A 21857-nucleotide genomic window follows, 5' to 3' on the forward strand; every position below is an offset into this window, starting at 1 on the left:
TTTTATTGATTTTTTACAGAGAGGAAGGGAGAGAGATAGAGAGCTAGAAACATCGATGAGAGAGAAACATGGACCAGCTGCCTCTTGCACACCCCCTACCGGGGATGTGCCCGCAAGCAATGTACATGCCCTTGACCGGAATCAAACCTGGAGCCTTTCAGTCCTTAGACCGACGCTCTACCACTGAGTCAAACCGGTTTCAGCAAAAGATTGAACATTTTAATTTGTGTGGATGCCCTAAATTATTCTCTAATAAGCTTTTCCCAATAAAATATTTCCCTAAAATATATGAGTGGCTATTTTTTACACTCTTTCCTGTACTCATCTTTTCCTATTGCTCATCTGCAAGTGGAAATAATTTTTCTGAACTTTTCAAAGGAAAGTATGGTTAAAATTGTTTCCCTGGTTTCATAACAAAAGAGCTCCCTACTTAGCTGATTTGATGTAGGATTCAAAGTGTGGTAACATTTTCTGATCTTCTGTCTCAGTTTCCCTTCCCCAATTTTACCTGTACTGCGACTTTCCTTTGCCCTTTTTCCCTGTCCTACTCAATTTGGATTCTATTACCAGTAACTTCCCCTCTTCCATATTACACCACCATCCAAGACTTCCCATGCACCTAATACCCTCTTGCCATCTCCCCTGCTCACCACTCAGGAATTCAAACTCTTCCCCCATTAACCCTTTATGGACCTTCTGGAGGGCCCCTGATCTGAAATGAAGGGCCATCATTGCTTTGACCGTGCACTGAGCCTCTAGTACACGAAATAAACTAGATGATTTTAATCTCCTGGGCCCAGTCCACCATTGCCATTTCATGATTTCAGCTACAAGTGGAGTTAGTTTTTTTCCTACCTTTCCTGTTCTTGTCCTAGGTCAGGCCACCCTCCCCACCTGTTGGGCCACTGCTCTCTCTGCTTCTGCTTTTGTCCTGTCTTCAACCTGTTCTCCTCCCTGCAACCAGGGTGATCCATTCAACTTAAAACCTACCTTCCCCCCATACCTGCTTAAGACACTTTAATGACTTCACATTGTCTTTAAAACATAAAACAGACGACTCACTGGCTTGTTGTGCCCGGTAGCCCTCCCAACCTCACTAGTGCCTCTCACAACTTCACTCACAAACACCTCCTTTCAGTCCTTGACGCACTCTTCTGTGCCTTTGCAGATGTTCTTCCTTCTCTTTGCAAATCTCTTTTCCCAACTCGCTGAGTGTCAGGTGCTCTCAGCTGACTGACTCAGCTTAAATATCTCTCTGAGCAAACCTCCCTGACCATCGAGTCTAAGATGTTGCCCTTTCATCTCCACCCCCATGACTCTCTATTTCAGATTACCGATTCCTTGCAGCATTTATCAGTTTGTGGTTATTTTGTCCTGTCTGCTTGCTTTGAGGAGCTCTCTCCGGTCCTGGTCTACAAACTCCATGAGGGGAAGGGAAGCAATCATGTCCATCCTGTCCTTAGTGGGATCCCCAGCACCCAGCCCCATGCCTGCCACCTAGATAGTTATATTCTTAAGATAAATTTCTAGAACCAGAATTTGTCTAATCAAAAACATGTTTGTTTGTTTGTTTGTTTATTAAAGTCACAAAATGACAATGTTGACTGTACACTTTACTCCTTTTATGTGTGTGTGTGAAAATAATAATAGAGAGACAGTATTTTTCAAGTATAACAGAGAGAGAACTTGAGGATCAGCGAAACCAAGATGGCGGCATAGGTAAATGCCGAACTTCAGCCTGGCACAACAATTTCAAAAAATACAACTAAAATACAAAATGGACATTATCCAAAACTATGGGAAAGTTGACTGACTGGAAATTATACAACTAGAAGGAAAGAGAAAACCAGAAGGAAAATCAGAGGAGGTGTAAAAGCCTAAGGTACGGAGACATGGTGTGTGTGTGCTGAAAGAGGATGGAGCTGGAGAAGAGTGGGTGGCTGAGTGCCAGGCTGGCATTCCCTAGCAGGAAAGAAAAAAAATGGAGGACAACAAGCGATTCTATAGTTGAAAATAACGATTTTAAGGTTTTTCAAGATTTTCCTAGAAAGGCCAATAAAATAAACTAGACCTATGAGTGTATGAAAAGGAATCAACTAGAAGTAAAGAATATATTTTCTCAAATAAAAAATATTATACAGAGTCCTAATCAAAAACATGTCCAATTGTTTGTTTGTTTTTGTTTATTAAAGTCACAAAATGATAATGTTGACTGTACACTTTTCTCCTTTTTTGGTGTGTGAGGGAAAATAGTAATAGGGAGACAGTATTTTTCAAGAATAACAGAGAGAGAACTTGAGGATCAGCAAAACCAAGATGGTGGCATAGGTAAATGCCTAACTGCAGCCGGCACAACAATTTCAAAATATACAACTAAAATACAAAATGGACATTATCCAAAACTACGGGAAAGTTGACTGATTGGAAATTCTACAACTAGAAGAGAAAACCAGAAGGAAAATCAGAGGAGCTGTAAAAGCCTAAGGTACGGAGACACGGTGTGTGTGTGGAAAGAGGATGGAGCTGAAGAGGAGGGGGTGGCTGAGTGCCTGGCTGGCATTCCCTAGCGGGAAAGAGATAAAAGCTCTGGACTGTGCTGAACTCCAGTTCCTACTGCACTGAACCCCAGTTCTGGGAGAGACCCTGGGGACCCAGGCTCATATAGAGGGAATCTGGGCTGTAAGGTGGAAACTCAGGGGAGCGGTGAAAGGCAGAGCCCCGGAGGTGCACACGTTGCATGGAGAGGACAGACTGTTGACTGTGCCGCTGGATTGCTCTAGCAGGAAGGAGACAAAAGGTCCAGACTGCACTGGACCCCACTTCCAACCCCACTTTCATCTGCACTAAACCCCAGTTCTGGTCTCATTGGGGGAGAGAGTAGACTGTCTGGTAGCGGGCAAAACTTGAGGGCACCTTTCTCTCAGAGGTGCTTGCAGCGAGTACCAAAGACACTGAGGAACACTGAGACTCAGGAACCTCATAGGGTGGGGCTGTAGGCTCCACTCTGAAACTCCGCCCCATGCAAGCTGAGCACAGTCAACAATTTTCCAAGTCTAGTCAAATAAGGCAGTCTCCCGGCATAGACACAGCTGATCCCCACAGTGAATTGGCCTGGAGGTCAGTTCCTCACAGTGATACCAACAACAATCAAGATTTAACTACAACAAGGCTGTACACACAGTCCACATGGGGTGAACCAAGAGTGTCCTCCTCAGGTAATTGGGACGGTGACCCACTGAATCATATAGGACAACATAGCACACAAAGCTACCCTACCAACACAGAGAAGCTGCGAAAATGCCAACACAAGGAAACAGATCACAAACCAGGGAGGGGTGGAGGGAGGACAACAAGCGGCTGGATATAGACTTCAATACCACGGTTATAAAGTTTTTCAAAAATTTCCTAGAAAAGGCTGATAAAATAAACGAGACCTATGAGGATATGAAAAGGGATCAACTAGAAATAAAGAATTAATTGTCTGAAATAAAAAATATTATACAGAGTCCTAAAAACAGAATGGAAGATCACAAGAATCAAGTCAAAGATTTGGAACATAAAGAGCCAGAAGACACTCCTCCGCAGAAGCAAGAAGACAAAAGAATCCAGAAAGTTGAAGATAATGTAAGAAACCTCTGGGCCAACTTCAAGCGAACCAACATTACAATTATGGTGGTCCCAGAAGAGAGAGAGCAAGATACCAAACATATTGGAAGAAATAGTGACAGAAAAAATCGCCCACCTGGTGAAAGATTTAGATTTACAACTCGAGGAAGCGCACAGAACCCAAAACAAAAGGAATCCAAAGAGGACCACACCAAGACACATCATAATTAAAATTCCAAGAGCAAAAGACACAGAGAGAATATTAAAAGCAGCAAGAGAACAGCAGGCAATTACCTATAAAGGAGCACACATACGATTGTCAGCTCATTTCTCAACAGAAATGGCAAGAAATATTCAAGGTGATGAATCGCAAGAACCTAAAGCCAAAAATATTCTACCCAGCAAAGCTATCACTCAGAATCAAAGGTCAGATAAAGAGCCTCACAAAAAAAAAAAAAAAAAAAAAAAAAAAAAGCGAAAGGAGTTCATTACCGCCAAAGCAGAATTATTTGAGTTGCTAAAGTGGGATGTTTAGAAAGAGGAAGAAAATAAAGATAAAAATTATGAACAACAATTATGTAACTATCAACAAGTGAATAAAAAAACCAAGGGAATTAAAAAATCTGATGAACAATATTAAGTGGTGAATATAATGGTGAATATAAATAATAGAATCAGAGGTATGGAAAGGGAGTGGAATGACAATTCTCGGGGAAAAGGGGAGTGGGGGTGCGGGAAGAGACTGAATATAAAGTGTGCACCTATGGATGGGGACAATGTGGGGTGGGGAAAGGGCAGAGGGTGGGGTGGGAACCTGGTGGAGGGGAGCAATGGAGGGGAAAAAATGAGGAACATTTGTAATAATATGAACAATAAAGATTTATTTAAAAATAAAAATATTTTTTTAAAGAATAACAGAGAGAGAGAGAGAGAGAGAGAGAGAGAGAGAGAGAGAGAAGAGAGAATTAACTGTGAAGCATAATTCCAAGACTTTCAAGCAATATGAAAATAAATTTACAAAAAACTGGAAGAACAATTATAAGCAGTTTGGTATTTGCTTCAGTATCTAGTCCTATCCCAATGATTTCTAGCATAAAAACAAATAGTTTCTGGTTCTCACATATCTGCAATAATTGTCAGTATAATTTATGATTGTTATCCTTGCTTCTTGGAGAGATGCCTTTCTCAATATTTGTGATTTAGATCCAAAAAATTCCTTTCAATATTTCCTTAAGGTAATGAATTAATGGGGAAAAAACCTTGTTTATCTTCCCCTTGATTTACCAGTAAGGAGTGCACAACAACTTCAAAAACAACAACTAAAATCAAAACGAACTTCCAAAAACACAGGAAAGCTCGCAGAGTGGAAATTTACAACTAGGAAGAAGGAGAAAGGCTCACGGATCGGATTGGGAGCCGCAAAGCACTCAGGTAGGGAGACGCTCATGCACAGAGAGGAAATGCAGCCAAATGCCTGGATGGCAGGAGGAGAAAGGAATTCCTGATTGCACTGAACCCTTTCCGACTGAACTGAACCACAATCCCGGCCGAAACCCCATGGACCCAGGCTCATATGGGTGGAGTCTGGACTGTAGAGAAAGGCACCCAGAGACTAGGAGACTGTGAGACTGGGGGAGCTGGGAGCCGCAGCGGGCAGGGTCTATAGTCGCTCTCCAGTGAGTAAGCGCAGAGGTCTGACCCTGTAGGTTGCCGCTGATTGTCCATAGGGGAAGGAGTCAGAAGCTTCAGACTGCAGAGACCCATCCCAATTCCGGGCGAGCCCTGCAGCACCCACGCTATTGCAAGGGGAATCTGGGACAGTCAGGCAAAAACTCAGGAGAGAGACAGAAGGCAGAGGTCAGGCAGAAACTCAGGCTCTCGCACAAGGGCAGGGTTGATGGGAAGCCAAGACTGTCAGCTCAGCCCTGAGACTCCGCCCCATCCAAGCTGAGCACAGAGGCTTCTGCAATTTTACAAGTCTGATCCTATAAGACTGTCTCCAACACAGAAGGTATGCCACAGTAGACACAGCCGATACCCACATCTAATTGGCCAGAAGGTCAATTCCTCCCAGGGATACCAACAACAATAAAGACTTAGCTACAACAAGGCTGTACACACAGTCCACAAAGGGGAGCACCAAGAGTGTCTACCTCAGGTAACTGAGAAGGCTGACCCACTGGGCCATAAAGGACACCAAACACACAAAGCCATCCTACCAACTCTGGGAAGCAGCAAAAATGTCGAGACAAGGAAATAGATCTCAAACAAAAGAGGTGGACAAGAACAAAAGACTGGATATAGAGTGAGCATCACTGGCCAGTCTGCCCTACTCCTCACACACGGAGGCCTACCGCCCCACCTCTGGAAGTGGTGTTCAGTGCCTAAAAGCCCCAACTGCAGATGGCCTTCTGCTTACAGGTTGCCTCCCACCCAGGGCCCAGGTCCACAAGCTGCACGAGACCAGCCCACCCTTTCGGAACAGCCGTGGGCCTCCATGAGCCTCGGAAGCCCCCATCAACACCACCTTGGGGCATTTCACAACGGAGTGTCCTGCCATCCCCACAGCCCTGTCTATGGGCTTTGACATCGGGGAGAGAGCTGTGTCAAGTCCCTGAAAATTACTTTCCACTCTGGGGGCACTGACCCGCCCCTCCTGAGGTACTTAGTGGTCGCCATGCCCTGAGTGCCGGCTTACTGCCCCATTCATGGGAACGTCCTTCTTTGAGGACAAGGGACCTTCTTGCTGGCATCCAGTCTGGACCTTGGGAAGGTCGGGCTTTTGCCTCCTCTCAAGACCCCCGTCCGCATTCACAGGGCCCCATAGCCTTATCCACTGGACCACTTCCATGTGTTGCCCCTGGCCCCAACCCCTTCTTGGCTTGGGTGCTTCTGGCTGATCACCTAGCCTGCCCCTCAAAACCCCCAATCCCCTTGTTTAGGTCACTGCTGTCTAGCAGGCATCACCAGAAAAGGATGTAAATGTATTAGTGGCAAGCAACCTATTGGAGAAAGAATTCAGAGAAATTATCATAAGATGGCTAAAAAGAATGGAAGACAAATTTGACATTATGAGTAAGAATCAAAGTTTCAATTGTAGAAGATAAAATAATTCCCAGATGCCAGGGTCTCCGCTTGTTTCGCCAGGGGACGTGGCCAGCCTCCAAACCACCACAGGCCCCTCACCCATGCTGCCCCACACCCCAAGGGAACCCCCACCCTGACACACCCCTACCTTTCAGGGCAAACCAGTTGGCTCCCATCCATGCACCAGGCCTGTATCCAATCTAATGTGTTACCCCAAAAATAAGACATCCTCCAAAAATGAGACCTACTTACAGGTTTTCTTCTGAGTGAAATATAAGGCATCTCCCCGAAAATAAGGCCCCCCCAGGCTAAACATGAGAGATTTGGTCCACTGATTCTGAAAGAAATGGAGTCACAAGAAATTCACCAGGAAATTCAGGAATTGGATTGTTATGATGATGTTCCAGAAGATGATGACATGATTGTCATTGAATAAATGAGTAAATTCTTGATACTGTAGGATTCACAGTTTGTCTGGTTTGTGTTGACAACTACCGTACTACCGTAACGTATACAGGTAATAAATTTCCTTTATTTTCATTTAACAATAAATGTGTACCGTATTCTTCTTCATGGAAAAATAAGACATCCCCTGAATATAAGACCTAGGTCATCTTTGGGCACAAAAATTAATATAAGACACGGTCTTATTTTTGGGGATACAGGGTAATAAAAGAGTATTATGCAGATTGACCATCACTCCAATATACAAGATGGCTGCCCCCACGTGGACACCAGATGGCCACCACAAGATGGCCAGCAGGGGAGGGCAGTTGGGGGGTCCAGTCCTGCAGGGGAGGGCAGTTAGGAGTGACCAGGCCTGCAGGGGAGGGCAGTTAGGGACAAGCAGGCTAGCAGGGGAGCAGTTTGGCATCAATCAGGCTGGCAGGGTCGTGGTTAGGGAGTGATCAGGCTGGCAGGCAGAAGCGATTAGGGGCAATCAGGAGGGCAGGCAGGCAAGCAGTTGGGAGCTCGCAGTCCTGGATTGTGAGTGGGATGTCTGACTGCCCGTTTAGGCCCGATCAGTCAGACATACCACGAGGGGTCCCAGATTGGAGAGGGTGCAGGCTGGGCTGAGGGATACCCCTCTGCGTGCACAAATTTCGTGACCTGGTTCTAGTAAAAGATAAAAGGCGATATCACCACAGATCCCATGGACATCAAAAGGCTAATAGAGGAATACTATAAACTATGCCCACAAAGTTAATCACCTTCCAGAAATAGAAAGAACTGGGCTAAGATGGGCTCACTGGTCAATGCTAGGCAACATTTTGGGAATAGATTACACCAATTATCTGCAGATCTTATTTTTTTACTAAACAAGTTTTTTTTTTCAATATATTTTATTGATTTTGTACAGAGAGGGAGAGAGATAGAGAGTTAGAAACATCGATGAGAGAGAAATATTGATCAGCTGCCTCTTGCACACCCCGCACTGGGGATGTGCGGGCAATCAAGGCACATGCCCTTGACCGGAATCGAACCCGGGACCCTTCAGTCCGTAGGCCTACGCTCCGTCCACTGAGCCAAACCGGTTTCGGCTATCTGCAGATCTTTAGGAGACAAAAGCAGACAGGCCACACACTTCAAGAGCACTACAGAGCGACAGGAATCCAGGTGCGATTGGCAACAACTACCTATCAATGGAGAACAGAGAACGGTCCTGTAACCACTGGGGGTTACAGGTAAAATCTGAATCCTCCACCTTCCCGGGAGCCTGTGCTCCGGCTTCCGGCCCCCCAACCCGGGCCCCGCCCCCGGCGCGCTGCAGCCCCTGCTTCCTGCCCGCGGACCCCGCCCCCCCGGCTCATGGGCCCCGCCCCCGGTGCGCTGCAACCCTGCTTCCGGCGCCCAGGCGTAAATGTCACTTCCGGTGTTTCCTGGCGCGGTTCCAAGGTGAGTTGCTGAGCCAGTACTTAAGATGGTCGCTGGCCCTTCCGCCGCAGTGGCCAATGGAGGGGAAGCAGGCAGGAGCCCGGAGTTGCCAGGCTCCGCCATGGCCGCCGGGGGCGTGGCTTCCGGCGCTCGCGCCCTTGAATCGGGGTGGCCGGTCCGGCGCAGGCGGCGGCTGACAGGCGCTCCTCCTCCTCCAGCTCCTCTCCCTTCTCGTTCTCCGCCTCTTCCGACGGCGCGGCTCGTGCCCAGGCGGACTGCCGACCCCCGGCTCGCGGCCCTGCAAGGCGCCAGGGCCGCTCTGGGGGATGGACGAGGGGAAGATGGACGAGAATGAATGGGGGTACCACGGCGAGGGCAACAAGAGCCTGGTTGTGGCCCACGCGCAGGTGAGCGACCGACGTCGGCGCGTCTGGGACCCTCACCTTGCCCGACCGTTTCCTTCCCCCAGCACCCCGCGGTGCGGGCGGGTCCGCTCCTCCCAGACCCTTCCCCTGTCACCCCAGTCAGTTCCGCGTCCCCCAGCACCCCGCCGGGTCGCTTCCGCGTCCCCGCAGTGTCACCCCTCTCCCGGTGAGTTCCCTGTGGCTCCAGGGTCGCCATCCCCCGGCCAGTTCCCGGGGCCTCCCGGACTCTGGCGCTGTGGGCAGAGGGTGAGCGGCGCGGGGGGAGAAGACCCCGAGGCTTGGGCCTCCCGCGCGGGGCGGCGGGGCGGCGGGGCGGCGGGGCGGCGGGGCGGCGGGGCGGCGGGGCGGCGGGGCGGCGGGGCGGCGGGGCGGCGGGGCGGCGGGGCGGCGGGGCGGCGGGGCGGCGGGGCGGGCGCGCAGGCTCTGAGACGCCCGAGCTGCTGCTCTGCTGCTGCTAACTGCCCGTGCGCTCTTCAGAAAGTGCTGTGAGAGCTCCTAGGGAGGTGACTCCGGGAAGAGAAGCTGTGGACTTGTGCGAAGGCCCAGGTCTCCCTGACCGGCTGCCGGCTGACACCAGCGGCAGGAATGCAGCGGCTGGGGGAAGGGTCAAGAGCATGCGAGTTGGAGTCACACAAAACGGGCAGAATCCCAGTTCTACCACGGCCCGGCCCAGTCTCCATTTCTGCATTTGCAAAGTGAACTACGGTAGTAACAGAACCCCCTTTGTGTAATTGCTAGAAAAATGAGGGAGCAGGAGCTGGACAGGTTACACCTGGCAAGTGAGGCCAAGATACCTGACCCAGCCCACGAGCTCCTATGGGATGGTGCCTGGCTCTGCCATTCCATACTGGGTGCGCCGGCTCAGCTGTAGGGAAAGTTGCAGTCACCCCGGCACCCCTATGTACTGCCACAATCTGGAAACGTAAGAACTGGGACTACAGGCTTTGCTCGAGATCTTTAGATGAATTAACAATGGACCAGGCTCACCTGAAGCTGTTCTCTGTGCCGTCAGCTGGGCCCCGTTCTGTTTCAAGGTCAGGCAAAGCATGGGGTATTTCAGCATGAGCTCCTTTTGTCGTTGGGTTACTGTGGTGATGCAAAAGCCTCTCACAAAACACTCATCTTCCAATTCCTTAGAAAGACTGGGTAGTGTATCTTCATCTTGGGTAAAGCTGGGCTTTTTTTAGTGGGGGGCTAATGTACTGAGTTTCAAAAATACTGTTGGACAAAGGAGCAAGTTCCAGACTTGGAATACTATAAACTACGCCCACAAAATTAATCACCTTCGAGAAATAGAAAGTCCTGGGCTAAGATGGGCTACTGGTCAATTCTACGCATCATTTAGGGACTAGATTACACCAGCTGCCTTCAAGGTGGAGGCTCAGAGGCATGGCACTCACGCACCTTCGCCACCCCTGACAAGAGCTTGCTCCCCTAAAGGGGGGTTGCCCTCCCCCCAGCACCTTGTTGCATGCCTGTTGTTGGGGTGGTGGGTTTTTGTTTCTTTTTCCCTTTGAAACTCAGTCATCAGGCTGCCCTGGACTCGTGTTGTTCATTCTGTATTTTTTAAGTCTAAATTTGCTCCCATGTGCTCATGCCTGCCTGGCTAAGTAGTTATCCTTTGAACTTGAAGATGATCTTTGTAAGTATTCTTGTAAGAAAGTGTTCCTACCAAGTGAGGGCACTGAGTAAAGGGAGTGAAGAAGCCTTTGTGCTGTGCCTGGGCTTGAGGACCGGGTGTGTGTGTGTGTGTGTGTGTGTGTGGTGGGGGAAGAGTCCTGGAAGGCAGCCTTTGCTTTCAGGTTTGTGCTGTGCCTGAGGAGAGGGTGTGTGCAAGGGGGAGAGAAGATGGACACCTGAGCACAGGATTCCCTCACCTGTGGGTGGACTCCCCAGACCCCCTAATCATTCCAAGGCAGAGAGCTGCCTTCCGCACTTTTTGTTTTTCATGTATTCTTATTGCTTTCCGAGAGGGAGAACTAGAATCATCAACGATGAGAGAGAATCATTGATCAGCTACCTTTTGCACGTCCCACACTGGGGATCGAGCCCACACCCCGGGTGTGTTCCTTGACTGGGAGTCGAACCGAGACCTCCCAGGCTATAGGTCGACACTCAGCCCCTGAGCCCCAGAGGCCAGGCCCCACTTGTCTCTGGATGAGGAGATAGTCCCGTGCTTGGCAAGGGCATCGTTCACTTCTGATCGAAAGGTCCCTGTGAAGTGAGCAGCCTGTTCTCTCCTCGCCAGCTCAGAACACTGCGTGCCTCCAGGCAGCCAGGCCTGCAGCCTGGCGTCTGCACTGAAGGAACATGAGGCGAAAGACACACAGCCTGCCAGGGCTCGGAGCTGTGAGGACACGGGGCTTGTGAAATGGGGCCTGGAGAGGGAAGAGCTGAGTGCAGGCCACAGGAGGCCGTGGCACAGGCAGGTCTCAGTGCCGAGCGTGAAGAGAGGACAGTGTGAGGCCCTCATGGCAGACCAGTTCCCTGGCAGATTGCTGTGGCCCCTTCAGGCATCCTGTGTCTGTCACTCAACCTGGTGCTCAGCACCCTTGGGTCCAGCCGTGCAGTTTAACCCTTTCCCAGGCCCTGCCCCTTGGCCCTTGGCCCTGGTGCCAGCCCCGTTGGCCCACAGCTTGGCACTGTGTCCCAGTGGGGGCCTGGAGGTCCAGGCACTCTCCTCATGCAAGGTCTTGGGCAAGGGCATTTCCTTGTGGGCCGTGAGGGTGCTGTCACTTGTCCTGGTGACCAGGCCACACTTCTGCTCAGTCTGAGCTGTGGGTAGCGAAGCCCAGGCTGCCCCTGTGTGCTGCTGGGATTTCTGTCTGTGTGGCTCTCACACCTGCACTTACCCTTCTTCACCTTTGTCTGGTTGGCTTGGCTCGGTGTCCTGTCCTGTGCAGGTCACCGTAGTCTGGTTTATAATCTGATCTCCTAAGTGTCGCCAAGGTGGTGGGAGTCAGCCGGGGCAGGCCAGGCAGAGAGCTGCCCCAGGCCTGAGCCGCCGCCTCCGACCGCCCTCACCTCCTCCCCTCCGGGCGCAGGGCAGACAGCGGTCCCCTCCCTTCCTCACACTGGGCTGCTGTGACAGAGCAAAATGAAGGACCTGCCGACAAAGGCCGTTTGTCAGAGCATGTAGGAAGCTGTCATGTCTGATCTTTCAGGTTTTGCAGCCTTCCTGAGATTCAGGGGGGGGGGGGGGGGGGTGATGCCCTCTGGTGTTGGAAGTTCCTGTCGTCGGGCCATCTGACTGCGCCCTTCCTGTCTTGCATTTTAGGATTTCTGGTTTGTAGGTCATACTTAATGTATGTGTCGGAAGCAAATAAGAATTGTTCTGTTCTATTGTTTTGTTTTTTAATGACTTTTCCCAATTCCTGGGCCACTCCCTTCTTTCATTTTTTCCTGAATCTAGTTGAAAGAGTCTTAACCTTTTGTTGCCTCTAGATTTTTTTTTTAAATGAGTAACTGATTCTGTATTTGAGATTTTTAATTCTATCCATACAGGTTGATACAGTAGATGTGACTTTTTTCTTGGTAAGAACTCTTTGGAGGCTCTGCATGTGGCTCCCATCTGTTTGCACTGTAGTTGAATGTTTAGGATTAGTTATTTCCTAATCGTGTTTCCTTTGGTGGTCTCCAGCCCTGGCCTTGGCGAACACTGAGCCCTGCTTTCCTAGCATCGAGTCTGCCCAGCTGGGCCTGGTCTCCCGAGGTGGTCAGCACTCAGGAGCAGTGGCCCCGGGCACCGTGAGGGAGGGAAGGTTCTCGTGTGCAGCAGCAGGACGACGGCAGCACTGGCTGCCGCACCTGCACACGCGTGCATCTGTGCCCCTGCTCCATAGCGCTCGTGTGGCCCTATAGCTCCTCCAAGACTCTCTGGCACCCATGCCGTGTTTGTCAGTCCAAATCGCTCTGGTTTTCTGGCTGTCACCCCGGCCATTCCTTCAGGGACCATCGAGTCCCCTCTGTTTCAGCCCAAGTGCCCTTCCCTGCCTGTCACGTGGATGTGTAATCCACTGTGTTGTCCCCCCCCCCCCACCTCCCCCGCACGGTCTAGCTGCGCCTCGTCAGCTGGGCAGTAGTGGTGGGTCCAGACGGGGCTGCCAGCCTTGGAAGGAACAGGTTCTCCTTCTGGCCTCAATGGGCGCCCCTCGGCGAGATGTCTCATCTCTGTTTTGTCTGAGGCTGTCCACCCAGCACCATGTCCCACCCCGTTTCCCAGCCCCACTGTGGGTCCTGTGGTGTGTTACTTGGGTCACCGCAGGCGTTGGCCTGGCCAGGTGTTGTCACCGATGCTCTGAAAGGCCACTCAGGTTGGGGCTGGCAGGGCAACTGCAAAAGGCAGCCTCACTGAGAAGCACTAGCCATCGGACACCCAGGGCAGCGCCTCGAGGGGCCATCCTCTGCCGCGGTGTCAGCCTCCCTCCCGTAACGCTGCCTGCTCTGTGCCTCCTGGGGTCAGCAGGAGGCCAGGCTGTCCTGCGACAGCGAGGCTGCACCTGAGACACCGGTGAGGGTGCCCGCAGGCACGCCAGCCTCCCCTGGGTGTTTGCCTGGGGCCTAACCCTTTAATTCCACCCACAGCTTCACTCTATCTGGCTTCAGGTGGGCAGGTCTCCTTTTTTTATATATATATATATTTTATTGAGTTTTGGAGAGAGGGATAGAGAGCCAGAAACATCAATGAGAGAGAATCATCGATCAGTCGCCTCTTGCACACCCCCTACTGAGGATGTGCCCGCAACCAAAGTACATGCGCTTGATCGGAATTGAACCTGGGACCCTTCAATCCGCAGGCCGACGCTCTATCCACTGAGCCAAACCAGTTTTGGCTCTCCTTTTTAATATATTGGTTTTTATGGTCTTTTATTTGTGTTCAATATCAACTATTGCTTCCTCCTCAGTTTCAGAAAATTCTATATAATAAAACCCTAGTATGCAAATTGACTGAACAGCATAAAGACCAGTTGCTATGACACGCACAGGGGGAGCGCCGCTCAGCCAGAAGCCAGGCTCAGGGCTGGCGCCTCCGCTGCGGGCCGGAGGTAAGGAGCAAGGGGTCCTGGACTGAGAGAGGGCACAGCCGGGCTGAGGGTCCCCCCCTCCCCCCGCCCTGTGCATGAAAGCACCCAGTATTTCCACACTGAAAAATAATTTTTGTTAACACTCTGGTGCACTCCCTCCATTATGTGGTCGTATTGGGTATGTAAGAACCCTTGGCCTGCCCAGTGTGGCTCAGTGAGCATCGACCCATGAACCAAGAGTTACTGGTTTGATTCCCAGTCAGGGCAGTGTAGGAGGAGTGCAGGAGGTAGCTGAACGATGATTCTCATTGATTTTTCTCTCTCTCTAAAAAGATATCAATAAAAAACATATTTTTAAGAAGGAATTCTTTGTTTCTGCCTTTTCACTCAGCCTTGCAGCCTCACTGTGTAGAGCACATGTGTCAAATCCAGCCCTCCAGGCCTTGCAATGTGGCCCGCACCGCACTGTCATCACTGCACTCCGCTGTCAGTTTATGACATTGTCAGTTTATGACTGTTCAGTAAACCATTCGGCCCGCGATTTAGGCTGGATTTTAGATTTTAGCCCCTTCTCTGATTGAGTTCGACACCCCTAGTGTAGAGCACCCTTCACGCACATCTCCGCCGTCAGGGCCCTCTGGCGGCCAGGGCCCGGTCCGCGCTGCCAGGCACTTGTGAGGCTGTGCTTTTAGAGCTATCCCGAGCCTGACTTGGCTGGGCTTCCTGATGTTTCGATGACTTGATGCTCTCAGAGTGGATTGGAGGCACCTTTGGCAGGCCCACTCCTCCCCACACACCCTCGCCCTGGGACCCTTGCAGCACAGGAAGCTTCCTGCTGCTTTGATAAGTGACAAGTTGTACCCTGAACTCTGTACGCTTTGAGGTTGTTTATATGTGTCATTTCTGCACTCAGTGACTTTTTTAGCTTTTTGAGATCAGGTTCTCATCTGGGTGCCTGTGCCTCGCTCCCTGTCCTGCTGCGGGCAGAGCTGTCGGCCCGGACTGTCTTCCTGATCTCACCCCTCTCTCCACTTCCTTGGCATCGGGTCCTAGGCATTGAGAAGAAGGCACGTCTCAGACACCTGCGTTCCCAAGTTTCCTTCCCAGCTGGTCAGACCTGGGGCAGTGGCAGCCCTGGCGCTCACGGGGGACAGCAGTGCCCACTCCCCCGGGCATCTCCCTGAGGGCAGCCGAGGCAGCTGCCCTGCAGCCATGGCAGCCCTGGGACCAGGTGTCTTTCTGCCAACGAGGCCGGTGAGGTGGGTTTCTCACCTTTCTCTGCTGCCCATCTGAACAGACGCTGCTGGCTCCACAGCTGGCCTCTTGGCATGACCTGTGGCCACTGGGCCAGCCCAGCCCTGACAGCCCGACCCCACAGCCCGGCCCCCACAGCCCGGCCCCACAGCCCCCACAGCCTGGCCCCCACAGCCTGGCCCCCACAGCCTGGCTCCCACAGCCCGGCCCCACAGCCCCCACAGCCCGGCCTCCACAGCCCGGCCCCCACAGCCCGGCCCCCACAGCCCCCACAGCCCCCACAGCCCGGCCCCCACAGCCCCCACAGCCCGGCCCCCACAGCCCGGCTCCCACAGCCTGGCCCCCACAGCCTGGCTCCCACAGCCCCCACAGCCCGGCCCCCACAGCCCCCACAGCCCGGCCCCCACAGCCCCCACAGCCCGGCCCCCACAGCCCGGCTCCCACAGCCCGGCCCCCACAGCCCGGCCCCCACAGCCCGGCCTCACAGCATGGCCCCCACAGCCCGGCCCCCACAGCCCGGCCCCACAGCCCGGCCCCCACAGGGCAGCGGTGCTGGCCTTGCAGAACAGCTGCACCCCTGAGTGTGGTGTTGGGGACTGGCCCTCAGGAGGACACTGTAGCTCCCTAGGGTGGGCTGGTAACATTGAAATCGTTTCCATTTTATTTAGAATTAGCAATACTTTTCTATGAGCAGTAAAATCTCCTGTGCATTATTATTTCCTTAAGATACACTCCTGAGGGGCTGGCTGGGCCGGAAGGCACAGGTATTCCTGTTGCCCTGTGGCCCCAGTGTGTCCTCTGGTGGGGGCACTGGGTGTCCGGCCAGGGGGCTGCCTCTGAGGCTGCCACCTCCAAACTGCTGAGGACACCCCCACGCTGCCCAGCCCCTCCTGCTCACCCGCCCCCCAGTGTGCAGGCGCACTAATCACCCTTTGCTTTCTTTTCCAACAGCGTTGTGTGGTCCTGCGCTTTCTGAAGTTTCCTCCCAATAGGAAGAAGGTAAGGTCTGTTGAGTTTGCCCCCCAGACATTGAAACAATGACTTAGGGACACTTTGATTTTATTTCTGATGGGGAAGTCTGAGTGCTCATTATAGAACTTAACTGTGACACAGCATTCCATCAGAATGTGGTGGGTCTGATTCCTGCAGGTCCCGGTGCTTGGCGGGGTCACTGTGGGAGTTCCTGGATGCTGAGCTAGAAGTCGCCTGTTCCAGTCAGGGAGCCTGTGGTTGGTAGGCACCCTGAGGGCCAGGTCTTATTATAGCTTTGCGTTCCCCCATTCCTGAATATGAGTCTGGGATGCCGGCAGGTAGGCAGCATTGCAGGCCCAACAGGCAGCTCAGTGAAGCCTTGTTTCTGTTTGCTGAGTCGCCCACGCCCAGGGCTGTGGACACCCTCCGAGCTGTTGCTGCTCTGCAACCCCGCTGACCTCTGGGAGGCAGTGACCTGGAGTGGGGTGTCGCTGTGGTTTTCATCCAAATCTCGGTGGGCGCAGGGCTCAGTACGGGAGCCTCAGAGCCCCTCCTCTTTGTGGCCCGGGGGTAGGGAGGGAGGCGAAGGAGCTGGTGTGAGCCCTGCTCCAAAGAGAAGGCAGAGCTGTGGGCACGGGGGGGGGGCGGGGGGGACGGCGGGGTGGGGGCGGGGAGTGGGGAGTGGGCAGAATGGCCGTTACGTTTCTGTGGAATCCAAGTGGAGGCCAGAGCCATCTGGGCGGCTGCCTCCAGCCCCCTTCTCCACTCAGCGCCTGCTGCGCCCAGACCCACTCTCCGGTCAGCTTTTCCTGTCCCCATTTCTGGGGGCGTTGTCAGTTTGCGTTTACTCATGGTGCCAGGGCCGTTACCGGGCAATGCTGTGGTCGTGCTGTCCACAAGAGGAGCTTTTTGTCAGGAGCCCTGGGCAAGCGGCTGGAGCCACCGCGTGGGCTCTGGGCCTTTCTGTTGGGCTGCATTCTCTCGTCACACTGCCCGTGCCCTGGGACGCCCGCTGGGTCTGCGATGCTACAGCGCAGGTGGCAGCCCCGCCCAGGCCTTCCCTGGAGCTCAAGCCCTGTGTCAGCACCGCCTGGACTGCCCTGGAGGACAGCTCTCTCTTTCCTTAGACCTCCGCCAGGGCTCCTCAGGGCTGATTTGCTGTCTCACCCAAAGCTTATAGCTTACTGGCTCCTTACGAACATCTGACTTGGGAGAAAATGTTTTATTCTCTATTTAGAGGCTGAAGAATAAAATGTAAATACCGAGTGATTTTTGGACAGGAGAGATTTTCAAAGTCCGGTTCCTCGGAAGCGGTGCACGAGCGCTGGTGGAATCACCGGTGCTCCTGGCCCAGGAGTGGGGCCCGTGGGGCCCTGGGTGGAAGGCAGAGGTGGGCCTGGGAGCGGAGAGGACAGAAGCTCCGGTGGGTCTGGTGGTGTCTGTGGCGAGGCTCCCTCCTCCGCGGCCTGGACCGCGTCTCCTTTCGGGAGGGCAGACGGCGCCCTGTGTGTACCCTCCTCCGCCGCCGCCGCCTCGGTAAGGCTCCCTGTGCTTCTCTGTTGCAGGCCTCGGAAGAAGTATTCCAGCACCTACAAAACATAGTGGACTTTGGCAAAAATGTCATGAAAGAGTTTTTGGGGGAGAACTATGTGCATTGTGGGGTAAGTGGTTTCATTTATGGAGTCTAAGTTCATGGGCAAGACCTGTATGAATAACACCAGCTTCTCAATTACAGTTGGGAGCTCTGAGCTTGCTAGTTCCTCATGTTAGAGTTTCCGGGCGGTCTGTTTGTGTTTGCTGTGTTGTGAGGCAGCAGAGCACATAGTGTTATTCCCATTTTCTAGCTGAAAAGCCTGAGTTTCCGAGAGACCACGTGAGACCCCCACTTGCCAGGGTACCAGTCTCCTCCCCCCGCCTTGGAGAGGTGCAGCATGGCGAGGGCCTGATCGAGGTCCGGACAGCCTGCTGCGTCCAGTGTGGCTGGTCTGCGCTGCTGTGAGACAAGGTCTGCAGTGTGGACGCTTGGGGAGGAGACAGTGCAGGGAGCCACAAGGCTTGGTCCGGCTGTCTCTGTGTCTGTTGGCCCTGCTGCCTGTTTGAGATCAGGGCTCTGAACAGATTAACGGGTTTGTCACTTTGCACCTAGAGAGCACTGCTCCGTTTTGCAGATCCTATGACTTGCGTCTGTCCTGGGAAAAATGATCCTAGGAGTTGAGGGCACCTGTGAAGCAGAAGGGTTGCCAGGCAAAGTAGGTTTTAAATGGCTCTGACAGTAAAGCACCCTCCAAGAAGGTCCTTAGACAAGCTTAGGATGTATGGGGGTGGCTGTGCCTGTCCCTCAGGCTGCAGCCTTGACTGGAGGCATCAGACCCTTTTCCGGGGTGGCACAGCCATGGAGCTGACAGGGTGGCGCGGCTTTTGGCGGGCTTTCTCAGCACCTCCCCACATGGGTTTACTGCAGGGCTCTGAGGGTCCTTGTGACTCAGCCCGGGCTCCCCAGTACTTGATCTGAGAGATGATCTGGTCCAAAGTGTGTCTGTCCTTTCCACAGCATCCTGCAGCCTTGCAGGTCAGCCCACGCAGAGTGGAGGGCCCGCAGGGAGCTGCAGTCTGTGCGGAGCCTTTCTCTGTCTCACAGCGCTGAGGCTCCAGACCTTTCTCCTGGCGGGGCCAGGGAGGAGGTAGTGGGAGGTGAGGGCAGCCCAGAGCAGCCCGATAAGTGGTAGCAGCGTCAGGGTGCCCCCTGGCCCAGGGCACACATGCTCTGCCATCCACAGGGGATGGGTCCCTGGCTGCATGAGGTGAGGCCATAGGTCGCTTTCTGAGGGCAGTGCCTGTCAGCAGGGAGCCGGGGTGGCCCCATCTTCCAGGAACACTTCCTGGGAGGGTTCCATGCTCTTCCAGTTTCCCTAAGTTAATGCCACGTGATTACCTATCTCCCTGCTGATGCCCACTGCCTCCCAGGGCTCTGAGGCGCCATGCGTCCATCTAGCAGGTGATGGCACGGCTCACGGTCATGAGTCTGAAGCAAAGGTTGGTTAATATAACCAAATGCTGGGAAGAGTGTTTACTACCAACATTTTACTCTGACTTAAAACACAAATAGAACTCGTTATAAAAGCAGGAATTTAAAGTTGCTTAAAGAAATAAATTCTACTTTTCACCGTGGTGACTGTGGACTTAGGTGGGGCAGTCACAGATGCGTTTCAGAGTAGCTGAGCCACTTTGAGCTCTGGACTCGACCCCTCGGTCCCCTGCACGGTCTGTCACTTGAGGAGTGCAGCAGGGCCTGCCTGCCTTCCCCGGCCGAGGCGTCAGCCCCTGCGCAGGCCTGAGCGCCCGGCGGCCGTGCCCGGCCTCGGCCCAGGCTGCGGGCTGAGGGTTCCTCTGCGGGAGGGTCTGGAGCAGTTCTTTATCTTTCCTGCACAGTGTCCCGCGAGTGCCATCTGCTCACGTCCTACCTTTGGTTTGTTAAAGTGGACTGAGACCTTGGGCTTTTAAGTTTTGCATTTTAAAATGTTTATAATACCCCCTTTTCCATTGTTTCACCTTACCTAACTCACTGAGCCACACCGGTCCCACCTTACCTAAATCAGAACTAAACTTTTAGCAGCTTGCCTTTTACCAGTTTACAGCTGTGCAGGTAAACGCCAGAACTCAGGAGGTCAGCTCACTCCTCAGGCTGGAAGTGGATGATGGGCAGCCAGGGCCCTGCAGGAGCACGTCTGTGCGGCAGGAAGCAGGCAGGCCTGGCGTCCACGTCCCAGGCTGGGCTCCTGTGTCCTGTGGGGCTTCTCCAGAGGCGAGCCTGCCACCCAGGCAGCCCCAGGACAACGGTGAGAGCACGGACTAAAGCTCCTTCCGCGGGAAATTGCGAGGAGTAGCAATGTGGAGAGAAGCTACGTGGTCTTTCACCCAGATGCACAGCCTGTGTGCCTCGGAGTCCCGTGGCGGAGGGCCCTGGGCTCTCCCGGAGATTAGTATTCCATCAGACCCTTCCCTGAGCTGTTCCTTGGGGGAGTGGGAGAGACTCCGTGTGTCTGGAGACACTGCTGGGAGCCTTCGTGCCAGTAGCAAGCCCCTCCGGCCTGCTTTGCCGCAGGGACACCACGAGGAGAGGACACCGACTGGGTGATGGACCGCTGCTGGTCACCACCGGCACCCAGCCGCTCTGAGGAGGACAGCGCTCCTAGTGCTTCTGCTGAATCGGGACGTGAGGCCCACGTTCTGGTACCGAGGACCTGTTAATGTGCTGAAGTATACGTCACATAATGTACCGTTGGCACCAGTGTTGGTGCGCGGCCCACACTCTGCTGTTTGTCCTTACAGGAGGTGGTCCAGCTGCCTCTAGATTTTGTGAAGCAGCTCTGCTTAAAGATACAGTCTGAACGACCAGGTAAGGTTTCTAGCTTACACATCTCCTGTGTCGTGTAAGAGACCCAGTGTGAAGTGTGGGACATTTTCCCTCATGGTAGGCAGATGCAGTTTTCAGCAGTTCTTTTGCCAGAAACTTGATCATCAGGGTAGAGATCCCGGAGCTTATGGAGACAATTCTGGCATCAGATCCCCAGGCCACAGCAGAGAATGTGTGACCAGGAACTAATACTAGTAAACATGCATGTGGGAGTGAGAGGGAGCCACGGAGTTAGGGGAGACTCAGGGAAGGGAAGGGAGGCTGCAAGGAGACTGGAGGAGCCAAAAGGAAACCAAGTAGATCCACACTGCAGAGGAGGGCCAGGCCCACAGAGTCTGCAGCCGGAGGACCTGCCCCAGAGTGGAGCCACCCAGCCTGCTTGTCCTCCTGGGAGACCAGGAGACATGAGTTCTGTGGGCAGTGCCTGCGCCATCGCCTCCCGCACCTGCCCCGTCGCCTCCCGCGCCTGCCCCGTCGCCTCCCGCGCCTGCCCCATCACCTCACATGCCTCCCCAATCACTTCACTTACCTTCTTGAACTTAGTAATGGCTTAGTGACGGGAGGTGATGGGGCAGTCAAAGACTTGCCTTTCAGGGCCAGAGACAAAGAGGTAAAGCCCCTGTGATTGAGATGGACATGCCTCCGTCCAAAAAACAGCCCGGCAGCCACGGTGTGCAGTGGCCGGTGGAGAAGTCTCCCTTATTTGGCAGGAGCAGGCCAGCCCCAGAGCACCGTGCCGGGAGCCTCTGGTGGAGGGGGCCTAGAGGAGTGGGTTCTGCTTGGAGAGGGCAGAGTGGGGAAGGAGGTCATAGCCACATTGAAGCCAGAACAGTGTCTTAGCAGTTTCCTCCTCTAGACTAGACGAAGACAGACTGAGACTTGCTCTAGATTCTGCCAGGCAGCTGCAATGCTGCTCAGTGCCATTATTTTATTTTAGGGTTAGTAATTAAATTTATGCTACTTAACAGTAATAATGACTCATAGCCTTGTTCTGTGAAAGGAGGAAAGCCAACCTCACGTGGGGTCTGGAGGCCACATGTGCCTTCCGTGACTGCCCACGGCACAGCTGCCAGCGGTCCCTGCCGGAGAGCCCGCAGGAACTCTCCTTCCTCTGAGCTCCTAGGTTCAGGGGCTTACAGGGTTTGGGGGCAGTCCCCAAGACCAACAACCTCAGGGCCTATAGAACTCATGGTCATGGTC

The 21857-nt window shown here is 53.3% G+C and overlaps 1 protein-coding gene across 4 annotated transcripts in view; it reads left to right on the plus strand.

The window, feature by feature from the left end:
• The first annotated feature begins 8570 nt into the window (after positions 1-8570).
• Positions 8571-21857, plus strand: part of IPPK (inositol-pentakisphosphate 2-kinase) — a 72105-nt gene continuing 58818 nt past the window's right edge. For 2 of the 4 annotated variants that reach the window (XR_014796332.1, XM_084899020.1), the window contains exons 1-4: positions 8576-8975; positions 16223-16270; positions 17809-17904; positions 20573-20639. Coding sequence is in view for 3 of the 4 variants with exons in the window: in XM_084899020.1 (XP_084755146.1) it covers positions 8895-8975; positions 16223-16270; positions 17809-17904; positions 20573-20639 (292 nt within the window). In the remaining variant the exon portion in view is untranslated. Of the gene's footprint in view, positions 8976-16222; positions 16271-17808; positions 17905-20572; positions 20640-21857 lie in introns of all 4 variants that reach the window. The other 2 variants (XM_084899021.1, XM_084899022.1) reach the window with 2 other exon arrangements.

The sequence above is a fragment of the Pipistrellus hanaki genome, assembly GCF_964339955.1.
Source record: "Pipistrellus hanaki genome assembly, chromosome: 11".
In the NCBI taxonomy this organism is placed as follows: Eukaryota; Metazoa; Chordata; class Mammalia; order Chiroptera; family Vespertilionidae; genus Pipistrellus; species Pipistrellus hanaki.